This window comes from Rhinatrema bivittatum, chromosome 3 (genome assembly GCF_901001135.1).
Source record: "Rhinatrema bivittatum chromosome 3, aRhiBiv1.1, whole genome shotgun sequence".
NCBI lineage: Eukaryota > Metazoa > Chordata > Amphibia > Gymnophiona > Rhinatrematidae > Rhinatrema > Rhinatrema bivittatum.
The window spans coordinates 339,241,805-339,257,449 of NC_042617.1; the positions used below are offsets into that span (position 1 = coordinate 339,241,805).

General features: G+C 42.7%; 1 protein-coding gene across 8 annotated transcripts in view; it reads left to right on the forward strand.

Moving 5' to 3' along the window:
• ASCC3 (activating signal cointegrator 1 complex subunit 3) overlaps positions 1-15,645 on the forward strand; it is a 1,498,074-nt gene that overhangs the window by 1,146,914 nt on the left and 335,515 nt on the right. For all 8 annotated transcript variants that reach the window (XM_029595357.1, XM_029595354.1, XM_029595356.1 and 5 more), the window contains one exon: positions 12,779-12,877. In XM_029595357.1, coding sequence (XP_029451217.1) covers positions 12,779-12,877 — 99 coding nt within the window. The remainder of the gene's footprint in view (positions 1-12,778; positions 12,878-15,645) is intronic.

Below are 15,645 nucleotides of genomic sequence, written 5' to 3' on the forward strand. Positions count from 1 at the left end.
CAAGCCCTACGTACAGTGTAGAATTTTAGGACTTTTGCAGAAGTATTGCTTGCTGTAGAGTTTTGGGGTTTTTTAAATAACTTTTTATTTTTAAATTATACATAACTGAATTTGGGTTCACAGCAGTGGCGTAGCCACGGGTGGGCCTGGGTGGGCAGGTGCCCATCCAACTTAGACCCAGGCCCACCCAACTGGCACCGGAACTGCAAGGCTGTCGCGGGATCCCATCCCCGCGACAGCGAACAAGAGAACCCACGCCTCGCGTGCCATCACAGCACACATGGGGAAGCGCTGCTGCGGCCGTATGGCCAACCGGTCTTCCTGTTCGGGGGGGGGGGGGGGGGAGCGGAAGCACCGCGCGCAGCTTCCGCTTCCTCCCCCAATGCAGGAAGATCAGCTGCCTCTCCTGCTGCCACCCGTTCTCCTGCTATCTTCGGACCAAACGGCCCGCCGAACTTCCTGTTGGGGGGGGGGGGAGCGGAAGCGCCGCGCACAGCTTCCGCTTTCTCCCCCAAAGCAGGAAGATCAGCTGCCTCTCCTGCTGCCACCGGCCTCCTGCTATCTTCGGGCGTCGGGCCGATCTTCCTGCTGGGGGGGGGGGGGAGGGAGGAAGCGGACGTTGTGCGCTGCAATTCCGCCCCCCCCCCCCCCGACAGGAAGTTCGGCGGGCTGTACGGGCCGACGCCCGAAGATAGCAGGAGGCCGGTGGCAGCAGGAGAGGCAGCTGATCTTCCTGCTCTGGGGGAGAAAGCGGAAGCTGTGCACATGCTTGAATGTGTATGTGTGGATGAGAATGGGAGTGTGTGTGGGTGAAAACTGGAGCCTGGGTGTGTATGTGGGTGAGAATGGAAGCTTGAATATGTGGGTGAATGGGAGCTCGAATGTGTGTATGTGTGGTTGAGAATGGGAGCCTGGGTTTGTGGGTGGGTGAGAATGGGAGCTTGAATGTGTGTATATATGGGTGAGAATGAGAGCCTGGGTTTGTGGGTGGGTGAGAATGGAAGCTTGAATATGTGGATAAGAATGGGTGGTTGAATGTGTGTATGTGTGGGTGAGAATAGTACCTTAAATGTGTATATGTATAGATGAGAATGGGAGCTTGAATATGTGTGGGTGAGACTGGGAGCATGGGTTTGTGGGTGAGAATGGGAGTCTGGGTTTATGTGTGTGGGTGCCTGGATGTGCGTCTGTGTGTGCATAAGAATATAAGCCTGGGGAGGGGTGAGAAAGTGAGAACTTGAATGTGAGCTTGTGGGGGGGGGGGGGGGGGAGAGCATATGAGAGTGACAGCTTGAGTGTGTGAGAGGGAGTCTGTGAGAGAAAGCGTGTGTGTGTGTGTGTGTGGAAGGGAAGAAGACAGTAATAGAAGAAAGACACTGAAAAGGAATTAGGAAATGAGCTATAAGGGAAAAAATGGGAAAAAGAGACCAGGACCAACTGATTAGAAAAATACAAAGATCAGACAACAAAGGTAAAAATATATATCTATATTTTGAGATGTTAGCAATTTAAATATAAGCAACACAACCGCTCTCTCAAAATTTATGGACAGGTAGGAGCCGTGTATAAAATCGTAATAATAAGAAGGCTAAAGTACCACAAATCACCGTGAATTATGTTTGTATCATTAAGTAAACCTCATACTTAGGCGTAGATGTGAATGCTATGCTGCATAATTTGGCATTATTTATCAGTAAAAAAACAACTAGTAGACCTGCATGCCTACAGCCCACCCATGTTAACCTTGTGCCCACCCAAAAAATCAATTCTGGCTACGCCACTGGTTCACAGATTTCAATCATTGTCAAATACAAAATAGATAAGGCTGCTACATATTATTGAGATTGGTAATTGTATGTCCCACCTCCATTCTAGTTTAGTATAAATGTACAAACTTAAGAAATCACTTCCAGTTCTCTCCATAATCAATACAGACCCCATTCTTTATCATAAATGTCAGCTTGGTCTTTTAACAGATATGTGAGCTTTTCCATCTGAGCAGTGTCTGTGACCTAAAGTTTCCAGCAGGTGAGCACTGGGGCTCTCTTCCACATCTGAGCCACTGTAAGTCATGCCGCATGTAAGAAATGGCCCATTAGTTTATGATGGCCTTGCATACTGAACTTGTTCGACCATTGTCCCAAAAGTTATAAAACAGGGTCCGGCACAAGCTTTTGAGCACATATGTTTGAAATACAAACTGTAAGTTCTGTCCAAAAAGCCTGCACTTTCTGGCATTCCCACCACATATACTGTAGTTTTGATATTTGAAAAGACATAAAGTTGCTGAAGACTAATATGACCTTTCGACACTCTGAAAGTTGACTGTTCTGGCTTGGTGTGCCGAAGCAAGATGTTCAGGCCACCAGTTAGGATAGGTAACCGCATGGTCATCATCAGTCTGCAAAGGGAATTTAAATGTCTGCTGTTGGACTTAACCTACAGGTCAAAACACTCAAGAGCTCCAAAGTCCTTCCTCAAGCAAAGGTTAAACTCCAACAGAATAAAGATGGTCACTCTGCCACTTCCCAAAAAAAAAAGTGGGTTTGTTCATTTCTTTCACCAGAGATTCTGCTCCATACTCTGAAAGTAAATATAGGTAAGCCCTGAAGAACACAAAGGCTTCCTCTTCACATTCAGACTTTCTGCATCAGGATGATACTTGCAGATTTTAAAAGCTGTGCATTACAACCTTCAATTTAAGTCAGACAAGTGCTGAATTCATTTAAATTAATTTGCCGTATCTACATAATTATGCAGACCCGTGTTTCTGCACTTTTATTTGTAAGACGGAGTAGGTCATTAACAGAGGAGCTATGTAAACACTATAACATCACTGTACCAGAAAAACTCTGGGACAATGACCTAGATAGAACTGTATAAAACAAAGAGGTTGTGATCACCTAGGGCATTTGTATTCCAACCGGTAAAACACTTGATTCAAGAAAACCAGCCATAGTAGTAAAGGAGAAAAACACAAGAATAGTATTCCTAATAGAAGTGTCAGTACCAAGCAACTATTCTGTGTAACATATGGAAAAAAAGAAGATTCTCAAATATCATTAAATGCAATCAGAGATCAAGGAAATGTGGCAGAAAGATACAGAAATTATCCCAATTGTATTAGACAACACCATTAACCTGATTAAAGAGAAATTTCAGGTGCATCTTGATATGTTGCCTATAACATTTATGACACTCTATGAATTCTGGAAGAAAGCTGTCTTTAACACAATTCAGGTATTAAGAAGAGCACTAACTGTAAATTTGAGAGATTGAAATTGTATCCAACATAGTCTGGTTTACAAGTGAGGTTCATTCCTGCCATGGTATGCACAAAACAAATTCATTTGGAATACTATATAATGCCCCTCACCCCTAGTCTGAAGCACCTCTGGCATCATGCAGCATCCTAAAAACATGGCTAAACTTCCTGCAGCTCCTGAGCCCTTTTAATGGCCCTGCTGCTTGAAGTTCCTGTAATATGCCCTCATGACATCACATCCTGCCTAGTGTAAAGAAAGCTCTAAACTACCACTCAATGACTTTGCAACAGGTCTTCTGCTCTCTCTGCAGTGCTAGTTGCATACAACTTGTTCCTGGTTTTGTTCCTGAGTGCTCCTGCCTGTCAGGGCTCAGGTCCCAGCTGGGTGCAGCGAACACCACCCTAGGAGTGGCACAAGATTGCACAGCTAGGCTGAGGCCAGTCTTCCGCCTAGCCAGCCCCCTTCCCCGCAGGTTGGGCCTTTGGGTGCTGGGGATCAGTAGGGCTTGGCTGCAGCAGCAGTACATCATGATGACTGTCTACAAGCTAGAGCAGGCTGGACAGAGTGGGTGCGAATATGGATAATAACTGGAGCTTGGGTACTGGCAAGGACTGGAACAGGAGCTTGAGTGCAGGCAAGGTCTGAAACTGGAGCTTGAGTGCAGGCAAGGGCTAGAATTGGACAAAAACAAGACAAGTCATGACAAGGCAAGACTAGGATAACAAGGAACATAGTGGTCCAAAGGCAGAGAAACAGGAAGCCCATAGGGTGATAGGCAGGGCAAGGCAAGGAGAGGCCTAGATAGGCAACAGAGCAATGCAAAGCCTAACTAGGCAACAGGGCAAAGTAAAGAGCAAGAAGGCCTGGAGGCAACAATACAAAGGTAGGCCTGGATGGGTTGCAAGGCAGGTAACAAGAAGGCCCGGAGGCTCCAAGGCAAGGGTGTGCCTGGGTAGGCCACAAGGCAAGGAGCAAGAAGGCCCAAAAGCCACAAAGCAAGGCAAATAAACAGCAGCTAGGGCAAGGCACCAAGGCTGACTAAATGCCAAAGCATTTTTGTTTTGGCAAGGGAGGATTATGTAGGGTTGGAGTCTGGGTGTGATGCAGGCAGGGAGGAGGAACTTGGCAAAGCAGGTGGCTAAGCTCACTGAGGGCTTCTGGAGGCTAGGAAGCTGTACCTCAGGCATAGTCAAGCCGGCAGTGAGGAGAAGCAGAGCTCATTAGAGGACTCTGCTAGTGGAGAAGCATCATTGCAGGAGTCAACAGGTAGGATAAAGCTGCAGAGCAGTTGAAATCCTAACACTGCCTTGTTCCTGGTTTGTTTCTGTATGTTTCTATCCTGTCTTGTTCCAGCCTTGCACTCTCCTGACTGTCCTGTTCTGTTTCTCCCCTGTTCTGATTTGTCATTGCCTTGACCTATGCCTGGACCTTGACTTTGTTTTGCTATCTGCCTGCCTTGATATCAGCGTGGCTACTGACTTTGCTCACTCCTAACCGGCCTGGAAAGCCCTGCCAGCTGTCATAACCTGCAGGCTTAACTTAAAGGGGAGGTGGCTGGTCAGGCAGAAGATCTCGTCTTGGTGGCGCATGAGCTTCTGCCTGTTAAAGCCTATCTTGTGCTTGCACCGAATGAGATCATGAAACAGAGCAAATTTAAAGGGCCATCAAGTCCAGCATCCTGTTTCAAACAATGGTCAATCCAGTACTCAAACATTAAATAGATCCCATGCTACCAATGCTGGTAATAAGCAGTGGCTATTTCCTAAGTCAGCTTGATTAATAGCAGTTTATAGACTTCTCCTCCAAGAACTTGTCCAAACCTTTTTTAAACCAGGATAAGCTAATTGACTTAACCACATCCTCGGCAATGAATTCCAGAGCTTAATTAGGCATTGAATGAAAAAGAATTTTCTTCCATTTGTTCTAAATGTGCTGCTTGCTAACTTCATGGAGTGCCCCTTGTCCTTATCTTAAAGAGTAAACAACTGATTTACATTCACCTCATGATTTTATAGACCTCCATCATATCCTCCTCAGCTGCCTCTTCTCCGAGCTGAACAGCCTCTTTAGCCTTTCCTCAAAAGGAAACCTTCCATCCCCTTAATACTTTTGATTGCTATTCTCTGTACCTTCTCCAGTGAATCAATATCTTTTTTGAGATGTGTCAACCAGAATTGAACATAGTACTCAAGATGTGGTCTCACTATGGAGCAATAGAGACATTATGACATTCTCCCTTTTATTCACCATTCCCTTCCTAATAATTCTTAACATTCTGTTTACTTTTCTAACCATGGCAGCCCACTGAGCTGACGATTTAAATCTGTCTGCTATGACGCCTAAATCTTTTTCTGGGGTGGTATCTCCTTACATGAAATCTAACATCATGTAATTACAGCATGGGTTATTTTTTCTTATATGCATCACCATGCACTTGTCCACATTAAATTTTATCTACCATTTGAATTCCCAGTCTTCCAGTCTTACAAGGTTCTCCTGCAGTTATTAGGAGTTAATAGGAAAGGAATGGAGAATAAAACCGAGGAATATAATACCTCTATTGCACTCCATGATGTGACCACACATAGGGGCGGATTTTAAAAGCCCTGCTCGCGTAAATCCGCCCGGATTTACGCGAGCAGGGCCTTGCGCGCCGGCGCGCCTATTTTCCATAGGCCTGCCGGTGCGCGCAGAGCCCCGGGACTCGCGCAAGTCCCGGGGTTTTTTGTCGGGGGCGGGGCCGATCGATGTGGCATTTTGGGGGCGGGACGCGGCGTTTCGGGGGCAGGCCTGGGGGCGTGGTTTCGGCCCGGGGCGGTCCGGGGGCGTGGCCGCGCCCTCCGGAACCGCCTCCGGGTTGCGTCTCGGCGCGCCAGCAGCCTGCTGGCGCGCGCGGATTTACTTCTCCCTCCGGGAGGCGTAAATCCGCAGACAAAGGTAGGGGGGGGTTTAGATAGGGCCGGGGGGGTGGGTTAGGTAGAGGAAGGGAGGGGAAGGTGAGGGGAGGGCGAAAGAGAGTTCCCTCCGAGGCCGCTCCGATTTCGGAGCGGCCTCGGAGGGAACGGAGGCAGGCTGCGCGGCTCGGCGCACGCCGGCTGCCCAAAATCGGCAGCCTTGCGCGCGCCGATCCTGGATTTTAGCAGATACGCGCGTATCTACTAAAATCCAGCGTACTTTTGTTTGCACCTGGAGCGCGAACAAAAGTACGCAAACGCGCCGTTTTTAAAAATCTACCCCAGAGAGTACATTTTTGCAATTCTGGTCGCAGCATTTCAAAAAACATATAGCAGAACTAGAAAAGGTACAGAGAAGGGACACTAGAATAATAAAAAGGATGGAGCAGCTCCCCTATGAGGAAAGGCTAAAGAGGTTAGGGTTACTTAGCTTAGAGATGGGATGGCTGAGAGGAGATATGATAGAAGCATGTAAAACAATGAGTGGAGTGGAATATGTAAATATAAATTTGTTGTATACTATTTCAAAAAATAAAACTACTATGGCACATGCCATGAAATTACCAAGTAGCACATTTAAAACAAATCATAGAAAATATTTTTTTCACTCAATGAATGATTAAACTCTGGAATTCATTGATGGAGGATATTATATGGCAGTAAAGTAGCTGGGTTTAAAAAAAAAGTTTGGGCAAGTTCCTAGCGGGAAAGTCTATAAACTTGTTAACCAAGAAGACTTGAGAAAAGCCACTGCTTATCCTTGAGCATAAGCAGCATGGGATCTATCTACTATTACTATTACTATTTACTTTCCGTCCTCCCTATAATATAGAGAAACTTGAAGAAACAGTAAAAATTAAATTAAACAATAACAATACAGTAGACTGCTCGGATGCAACAAAAAAATGGATAAACATTACTGCTGAAATTGCTAATACAATCAACCCTGAAAAAACGAAACACTTGTCAAAAAAGATCAGGAAGCCAAACTCATGGTTTAATAAAGAGATTACTGAAGGGCAAGGTGTTGCATATAGGGAAAAATAACCCTTTCTGTAGTTACACAATGTTTGGTTCCATATTAGGAGCTACCACCCAGGAAAAAGATCTAGGCAACATAGTGGATAATACTTTAAAATCGTCGGCTCAGTGTGCTGCAGCAGTCAAAAAAGCAAACGGAATTATTAGTAAGGGAATGGTTAATAAAATGGAAAATGTCATAATGCCTGTATATTGCTCCATGGTGAGACCGCACCTTGAATACTGTGTACAATTCTGGTCACCGCATCTCAAAAACGGTATAGTTGCGATGGAGAAGGTACAGAAAAGAGCAACCAAAATGATAAAGGGGATGGAACAGCTTCCCTAAGAGGAAAGGCTGAAGAGGTTAGGGCTGTTCAGCTTGGAGAAGAGACGGCTGAGGGGGGATATGATAGAGGTCTTTAAGATCATGAGAGGTCTTGAACGAGTAGATGTGAATCGGTTATTTACACTTTCGAATAATAGAAGGACTAGGGGGCATTCCATGAAGTTAGCAAGTAGCACATTTAAGACTAATCAAAGAAAATTCTTTTCAATCAATGCACAATAAAGCTCTGGAATTTGTTGCCAGAGGATGTGGTTAGTGTAGTTAGTTTAGCTGGGTTCAAAAAAGGTTTGGATAAATTCTTGGAGGAGAAGTCCATTAATGGCTATTAATCAAGTTTACTTAGGGAATAGCCACTGCTATTAATTGCATCAGTAGCATGGGATCTTTTTAGTGCTTGAGTAATTGCCAGGTTCTTGTGGCCTGGTTTGGCCTCTGTTGGAAACAGGATGCTGGTATGACCCAGCATGGCAATTTCTTATGTTCTTATGTTCTCACTTCGGATAAAAGAAAGAATTTGGAGACAGCAAAAAACATTAAAGTCACTTACCTCTTATAGAAAACATTTGGCCTTTTATAAGCGAATGATCAATAAAACTAAAAAAGATTACTATAGCAAGAAAATTTCTAGTTTTGTTCAAAACCTGAAAGTTCTTTTCGAAATAGTAAAACAGCTTACTAATGATCTTTCATTAATAAACAATGAATTTGATTCTGAACTAAGTCAAAAATTGGCCCTTTTTTTAATGATAAAATTACCCAGTTAAAAAACGAACTTGACAATATTCCCACCCAAGAAATCAAATTAATCCCAAAAGTTTGTGCATGGTCAGATTTTGATGACATATCTGCTGTTGAAGTAGAAACGTTACTTAAAAAACTAAATCCTGCGAAACATCCGTCTGATGTGATTCCAGTTTCAGTACTAAAACAAATTTCACCATTAATTGCACCTTCCTAGCTGAAATAATCAACAAATCACTGTGAGAGGGTCTTTTCCCGGACCAACTAAAACGAGCCATAATTAAACCAATACTTTAAAAAAAAAAAGAACCTTGACCCCTCAATATTGAATAATTACCGCCCAATATCTAATCTTTCCTGTGTTGCTAAACTAACAGAGAAAGTGGTGCTAAAACAATTCATGGAGCACCTCGATAATAATGACATTTTATATCCAACACAATTTGGATTTCGTAAGCACTGCAGTACTGAGACACTTTTGCTCTCACTTACTGACACAGTATTAAAAGGGTTTGATAATGGCCAGTGCTATCTTTTAGTCCTTGATTTAACAGCGGCATTCGATACCGTGAACCATAGTATATTTTTAAACAGACTCTCTGAGATAGGGCTCCAAGATAAAATTTTGGCATGGTTTACTTCTTATCTTAAAAATTGTACCTACCAGGTTTCCATTAGAAACAGGATTCCCACAGGGATCATCTCTTTCGGCCACATTGTTCAATATTTACTTGTTACCAATTTGTCAATTGCTATCCGGTCTACAACTTAATTACTATATCTATGCTGATGATATTAAGCTAATCATCCCAATATCTGATACAGTGGAAAAAACCTTTAAGATTACCATCATGTATTTAAATATCATAAAACAAGTGCTAAATCAAATGAAGCTTTGTTTGAATGTTTCAAAAACAGAGATAATGTTATTAGAACGTAAGCAATTACCTACTGACCAAGCAAAAAGTATGACCATGGAAAAATCTGTAATTGTGTTGGGAACCAAAGAACGTGATCTAGGCTTCTGGCTTGATCCCGAGCTTAGTATCCAACAACATATTTCAGTAAAAATTCAGGAAGAATACTATAAATTACTGGGACTCAGATGGCTAAAACCACTTCTCAACCAAGCAGAATTCAGAACAGTGCTTCAAGCTTTATTATTCACCATCATAGATTACTGTAATTCCTTATATTTAGGGCTTCCGCAAACAACATTAAGGCTGCTTTAAATTTTGCAGAACTCAGCAGCAAGAGTTTGACAGGAGTAAACAAAAAAGAACATATCACTCCCGTACTTATTGCACTGCATTGGCTTCCGGTAGATGCAAGAATTAAATATAAAATGCTTTGTCTAATTCATAAAGCTATTTATGCTGAACATATTGATTGGCTTAACGCAATGTTGCGTATTCACACCCCCACAACGTAATTTACATTCCACCAATAAAGGATTCCTTGTTGTTCCCTCTGTGGCAAATGCTAAACTCACATCTGTCAGAGAAAGAGCTGTCTCATTAGTGGGTCCAAAATTGTGGAATTCCATGCCTCTTAAATTGAGACTACAAAAAGACCTGAAACTGTTTAAGAAGGTGTTAAAAAGTGGCTTTTTAATCAAGCATATGGTACAGACGCAAGCCAGTGATTTTTATTTTTTTATTTTATTTTATTTATTTCAAGTGATTTCAGCTTGTTAATTATTTAGATTTTAGCTTTTATTATTTTATTAAATATTTCATTTTAATAGTTTTATGATTGAATCTTATTTGAATTATGTAGTTTGCATTATGTATTTTGTCTGCTTTTAGTTTTTGTACAACTGTAAACCGTTGTGAAGGTTTAAAAAACCAAACATCGGTATATAAAACTTACTAAATAAATAAATAAAAATACTATTTAGGATCCTGCCACTTACCTGAGAATTGAATTGGGCACTATTGGAAAGTGGATATTGGGCTTGACGGACCCTTGATCTGACCCAGTATGACGGTTCTTAAGTTTATTAATATTTAGGATTGTAACTGCTGCTCTGCACAGGTTACCTCATGCTTTCTTGGAGCCCTGATGCAATAATACTTTGCTGTATGGGATTATAACTGCTACTCATTGCAGGTTACACCAATGTACTTAATTTCCTCCTTCCCATTATGGATCTTTGGTTCTTATCCCACAGATTTTCTAAATTATGCTAACATTTTTCTGTCCTCCTCCACCTCCAGTAGGGCATATATCACTCTTTCTGTGGAAAAAATTCTTCCTGACATTGTTCCTGAGTCTTCCATCTCAGAGCTTCATATCATGACCCCTAGTTCTATAACTTCCCTTCCATTGAAAAAACGTGTAATACTTCTGGACCTTTAAATACCTTTCAGGTATTTAAATGTCTTTATTGTATCCCTCCTGTCTCTTCTGTCTTCTAGAACATACATATTGAAGTCCTTCAGTCTCATTTCATACAGCTATTGCATCAACCCCACACCATTTTAGTTGTCTTTCTTTGTACCGTCTCTAGCTTCTCTAAATCCTTTCAGAGATATGGTCTCAAAAACCAGCAGAGACAACGCCAACAACCTCTACAGAGGCATTTTTACCTTTTTTTTTCTTTTTTTTTTCTTTTGGTTATGCCTCTTACTATGCAGTCAAGCATCCTCCTGGTTCTAGCCACTGCCTTATCACACTGTTTCGCCACCTAGAGATCTTCAAGCACTATCACGATGAGGTGCACATCAGCTCTTCGCCTACCATACCTTCAGATTTCTGCACCCCAAAAGCCATGACTCTGCACTTTTTCACATTAAATCTTGAGTGCCAAGCATTTGATCACTTTTTAAGCTTTTTTTTATAGCAGTGTTTCTCTGTGGACCAGCAGCAGTCATTGCAGGAGGAAGCGGACTCCATGCCGCAGCTGCCGTCTGTAGCTGCACAGGTACCAGCTTCCATCTGTTCACCTGCAGCTACCACTGCGGCATTCTCTACTGTCCTATTCCTCCAAGCCAAAATGTCCTGATTGTGGCTTCACTCTGGGCCCCCACAGCGCTGCATACTGCTTTTGCTTCTGGGTCCGGGGACTGACTGCCGGTACTCTCAGGCTCTTCATTACCACTGACGCTGAAAAGCTGATCGGGCCAACAGACTAAGCATGAGCTTTGGGCTCAACTGAGCTGCAAATTGCCCCCACTCTGGCGCCATAAATAACCAAAAAAAAATTTCCAAACGGTTCCTGGCTATGCAGCCTTGAAGTCTGCTGGAAGCACCAGGCTCTTTAAAGCAATAGCATCTACCCCGCTGCCACCAATGTAAGTATTTTTAGCCCCTAGCTACACTGTTTTCCAGAGTGAAACGAGCTGATGTTTTTTGCCTCCCCTGCTCTGAGTATAAGAAGCACAGCTCCTCTGTCAGATTAATTGCAGGGTGGCTGAGCTGAGACTAGGGAAAGCTCCTGAAGAGGGAGGTGTCTACCCCCTTGTCCACCATCCTTTAGCTGAGATTCCATTCTGTACATTGTTACATCAGAATACATTTTATCATTTTATGATACGAGTTTAGACAGATTGGATTTTCATTTTAAATTTGAGTGCAGAATTCTATTAACCATATTGTTCTGGAGAAGATGGGATTCTTTGCAGTTTATGATCATTATTTTGCATCACCAGGGCTCACTCTAGCAGGACCTGAAGTGAATCAACCTGTTTAGGACTTCTCACTCCCTTTTTCCCTCCTCGACACATAGTCCTGCCTCTTTTTCCTCTTTCCCCTCCTCCCATAAAATATCACATGTGCAATTCTCATTTCCCTCCCCCCTTATTCTCTCTACACTCTCCCTCCACACTCTCAGCTCTGATTCATTCTTCTCTTCCTTCCCCCTCCACTGGCACATCTTCCTTTCATCTGCGGCCTCCTCTGCCTGCTTCCCGCTAAAGTCTGTACATGTGGCGCCCTGCATGGGTCAGATCTTTTGTTGAAACCAGCAGAGGAGCCGGCAGATGCAGGTACAACGGGGATGGAGGGTGGGGATGGGGAGAGAGAGGAGAGACTGAAGAGGCTACCAGTACTGTGAGCATGTGACACAGCAAGAGAAGGAGCATGTTTAGTTTGTGGAGAAAAACAGTATGTATGGATTTTATTTTTAAATATGTAATCACTGATTTACCCCCCAACCAGCTGCCCGTAGAATTAGCAGGTAGAAACACAGATGGGCACTTTGCACTCACATATTTCTAGTGTATTTTTCCTTAAAATTTAGCTACCCAGGTGTACAAATACTTTGCAATACTATTAAAAATGGCTCCTTGATGTGTTACCCATTAGTATCTGCTAAGGGTTTTTTTCTAATTGGTAACCATGCATCTTCCTAAATTACCCCACATAACTGCATATGATATCATTTAGCATGTGAATTCCACTACAGATGACTATAGTTGAGAGTGCATTGATTTTCTTTTTTATAGGTGCATGGGACTGTGGGTGAGCCTTGGTGGATTTGGGTGGAAGACCCCACCAATGACCACATTTATCATTCAGAATATTTTCTGATTCAGAAAAAGCAGGTATGTTGTCTATGCTCAAGAATATCAATCATAAAAAAAAAATTAACCTTGCAGTCAAATCATATTCATCTGATGAGGAGTCTGGAATGTTCTACTACTGTGTTCATTGCTGAATGCTGCAGATATGCAAATCTCTCCGTAGTGATTTATTATGTTAATCTACCATAGGTATGAAAATGTCTTTATTCTGGTTCAGTGTCTTCTCACATTTCGCCCTACACTTTGCTGTCAGAGCTGCCTCAGCTTGTCACTTGTATATGGGGGGGGGGGGGGGAGAGGGAGAGACAGACTATACCACATGAGGAAATCTATGGCTGAAGAGCCTGTGTACAATGAGGGGTCTGGATTTCTTGAGACCTGGAGGTCCACAGGATAAAAGACTATTGCAGACACGCTCTGCATCTGCCTGAGAAGGGGAACCATGGCCCTAGGTGAACAGTTGAGATTATAACTTGGCTAGGGTCAGGGGGAGGGAAAGCAGGTGATTGTTTCAGGCTGCTACCACCAGCAAACAAATGTTAGTGAAGAAAGATAAGAATACCACAAAGCCTCCTGCAAAAAACAGGGAGAAATGAGAAGGGGTTAGTATGAGGATACCTAGAGGGAGCAATTTCTGGAAGGCGGTATATACAAATACTTGTATCCCGGGTAATAAAATCCCAGACTCGGGGGCCCTAATGGTAGAAGCCAGTCTGGATATTGTTCCTGACACAGAAATGCTACAGTGGAAATCATGGCTGGGATATAGGCATGATTTTTAAGATGCCGCATCAGCAAGCCTGGACTGACACCGTACAGTCGGGACAGACAAATTACCTGGTTAACAATTATCACAGACTTTTGAGCTGATCCAGACGGACTATAAATATATTATTATCTCTTTCCTTTCAACATCTTTCACAGGCTGTGAAGCTGTTAAGAGCCACAGATGATTATCAGACCGGACGGTTCAACTTTGCATGGTTGAACACGTCGCCAGGCTTGCTGAGGCGGCATCTTAAAAATCAGTATATTTACATGTATACTATTGACTGTTATATCCTTTGGATTTTCTTGGATTGATAGAGCCACGTTAAATAATTCATAGGTGGTGCCTTTTGCTCATTAGTTTTGACATACAGGACCAACTCAGTGCTCTTTTTGTTTATATGGGATATAGGCATACCAGGAAGGAATAGGAAGGCAGTAAAGGGAAAAGAGAAATACTTTATATAAAAAAACAAAATACATACCATTAAAACAACTGAAATATGGGAAAGGGAGAAGTCAATGTGAGTTATCTTAGAAAGGAAGAATGATGCTTGGATTTACACTGGGGTTGATCATCAGCACAGTCAGAAGAGACAGAGTCAAAGACACTTTTATTTATTTATTTATTTATTTAAAACACTTTTATATACCCACGTTCATAGGCATATCACATCGGTTTACAGATAACAGGGGGATAAATTATAAATGCAACAGAAAGGGAAGCATAAAGTTACATATAACATTCATAAGACTTCCAGATGTTGATTGGAGCATTTCTGCTGTAGAAACAGAAGCAGGTAGATCTTGGACTGCCTGAAAGGGGTTGTGGTAACTTGGCGAGAGCAGCTTGGTAACAGCCAGAAAGAATCAGGCTGCAGACACTGGCTGTTACCCTTTTGTGCATTTTATTTACAGTGAATAAAAGATCCAACCTCAGAACAAGCAGTGCAGCTCACCTTAGCTTCAGGTAGTACCCAAATGAACTCAAAAGAAGCAGTGCAGCTTTCCTGAATGCCAGGTAATTCACAATCTTAATAGAGCAGGGTTTTTACCTTTGTGTCAATCAGAAACCTTAGGCATAACCACTCCTTGCATGTGGTGAGACACTCTCTCAGCGCTCCAGAGCCTCTCAAGCTCTCTGGGCCTGGGTTCTTTATAGTAGGGTGAAGGGTAGCTCCTTTCATCCAGAATCCCTTGCTGATTTCTGCCTTAAGGAGGACACTCCTTAAGGTAGCATGAGGGAGTTGTCAGTACACTCTGTCACAGGGGTGTTCAAGAAACTATGATAGAAAGGGCTAATAACGGACTTGGCAGTTACAAATATGGAGTGTATTTCTAATATCACAGTAAGTATCAACTGAAATCCAATTATTTCTAAACAATCTCATTTAATATAAGAACACAAGTAATATAATCTTAGGCAAAGGAAATGGGGCTGACTAGGTGGATGAAATGGCCATTTTCGTCTGCATCCATTGTCTTCCTAAGAGATGGGTCACTATGAGGTCAGAATCCAAGACTTCAGTTATACCAGCTTTGATGGAGGATTATTTTATAGAGGCACCGGCAGGCTGGAAAAATCTAGGTGAAGCAGAACAATAGGTTAAATTAAAAGTGCGACAAATCTTTAGGAAAATAAAATTGAGCATGTAATGTAAGTAGAGTATAGTTTTCAAAGAAGCTGACCAAAAAGGTAAGGCAAACATATTAGCAGAAAAAAACTGCAGAAAAAGTAGAGCAAGGCTAAGGAAAGGCTGATGGAAGTGTAAAGGGTCATCAGGATTCATGGGCATAGGGTCATTAGTGCACAGGCACCACTGACTTCACAAAAATGAGTTCCTTGCCCCCTCAATTAAAACCCTGCAGTCCAAGAGGAAATGAGGCTCTTTGAACTACAACTGTCCAGGAGCAGGGGTGGAATCAGAGGAATAGTTTGTAAGGCCTCTGCATCAGCCGATGTCATTTTCCCCAGAGGCTGAGAGTTACGAACTCCTCCTCTTCTGATGATGACCTGTGAC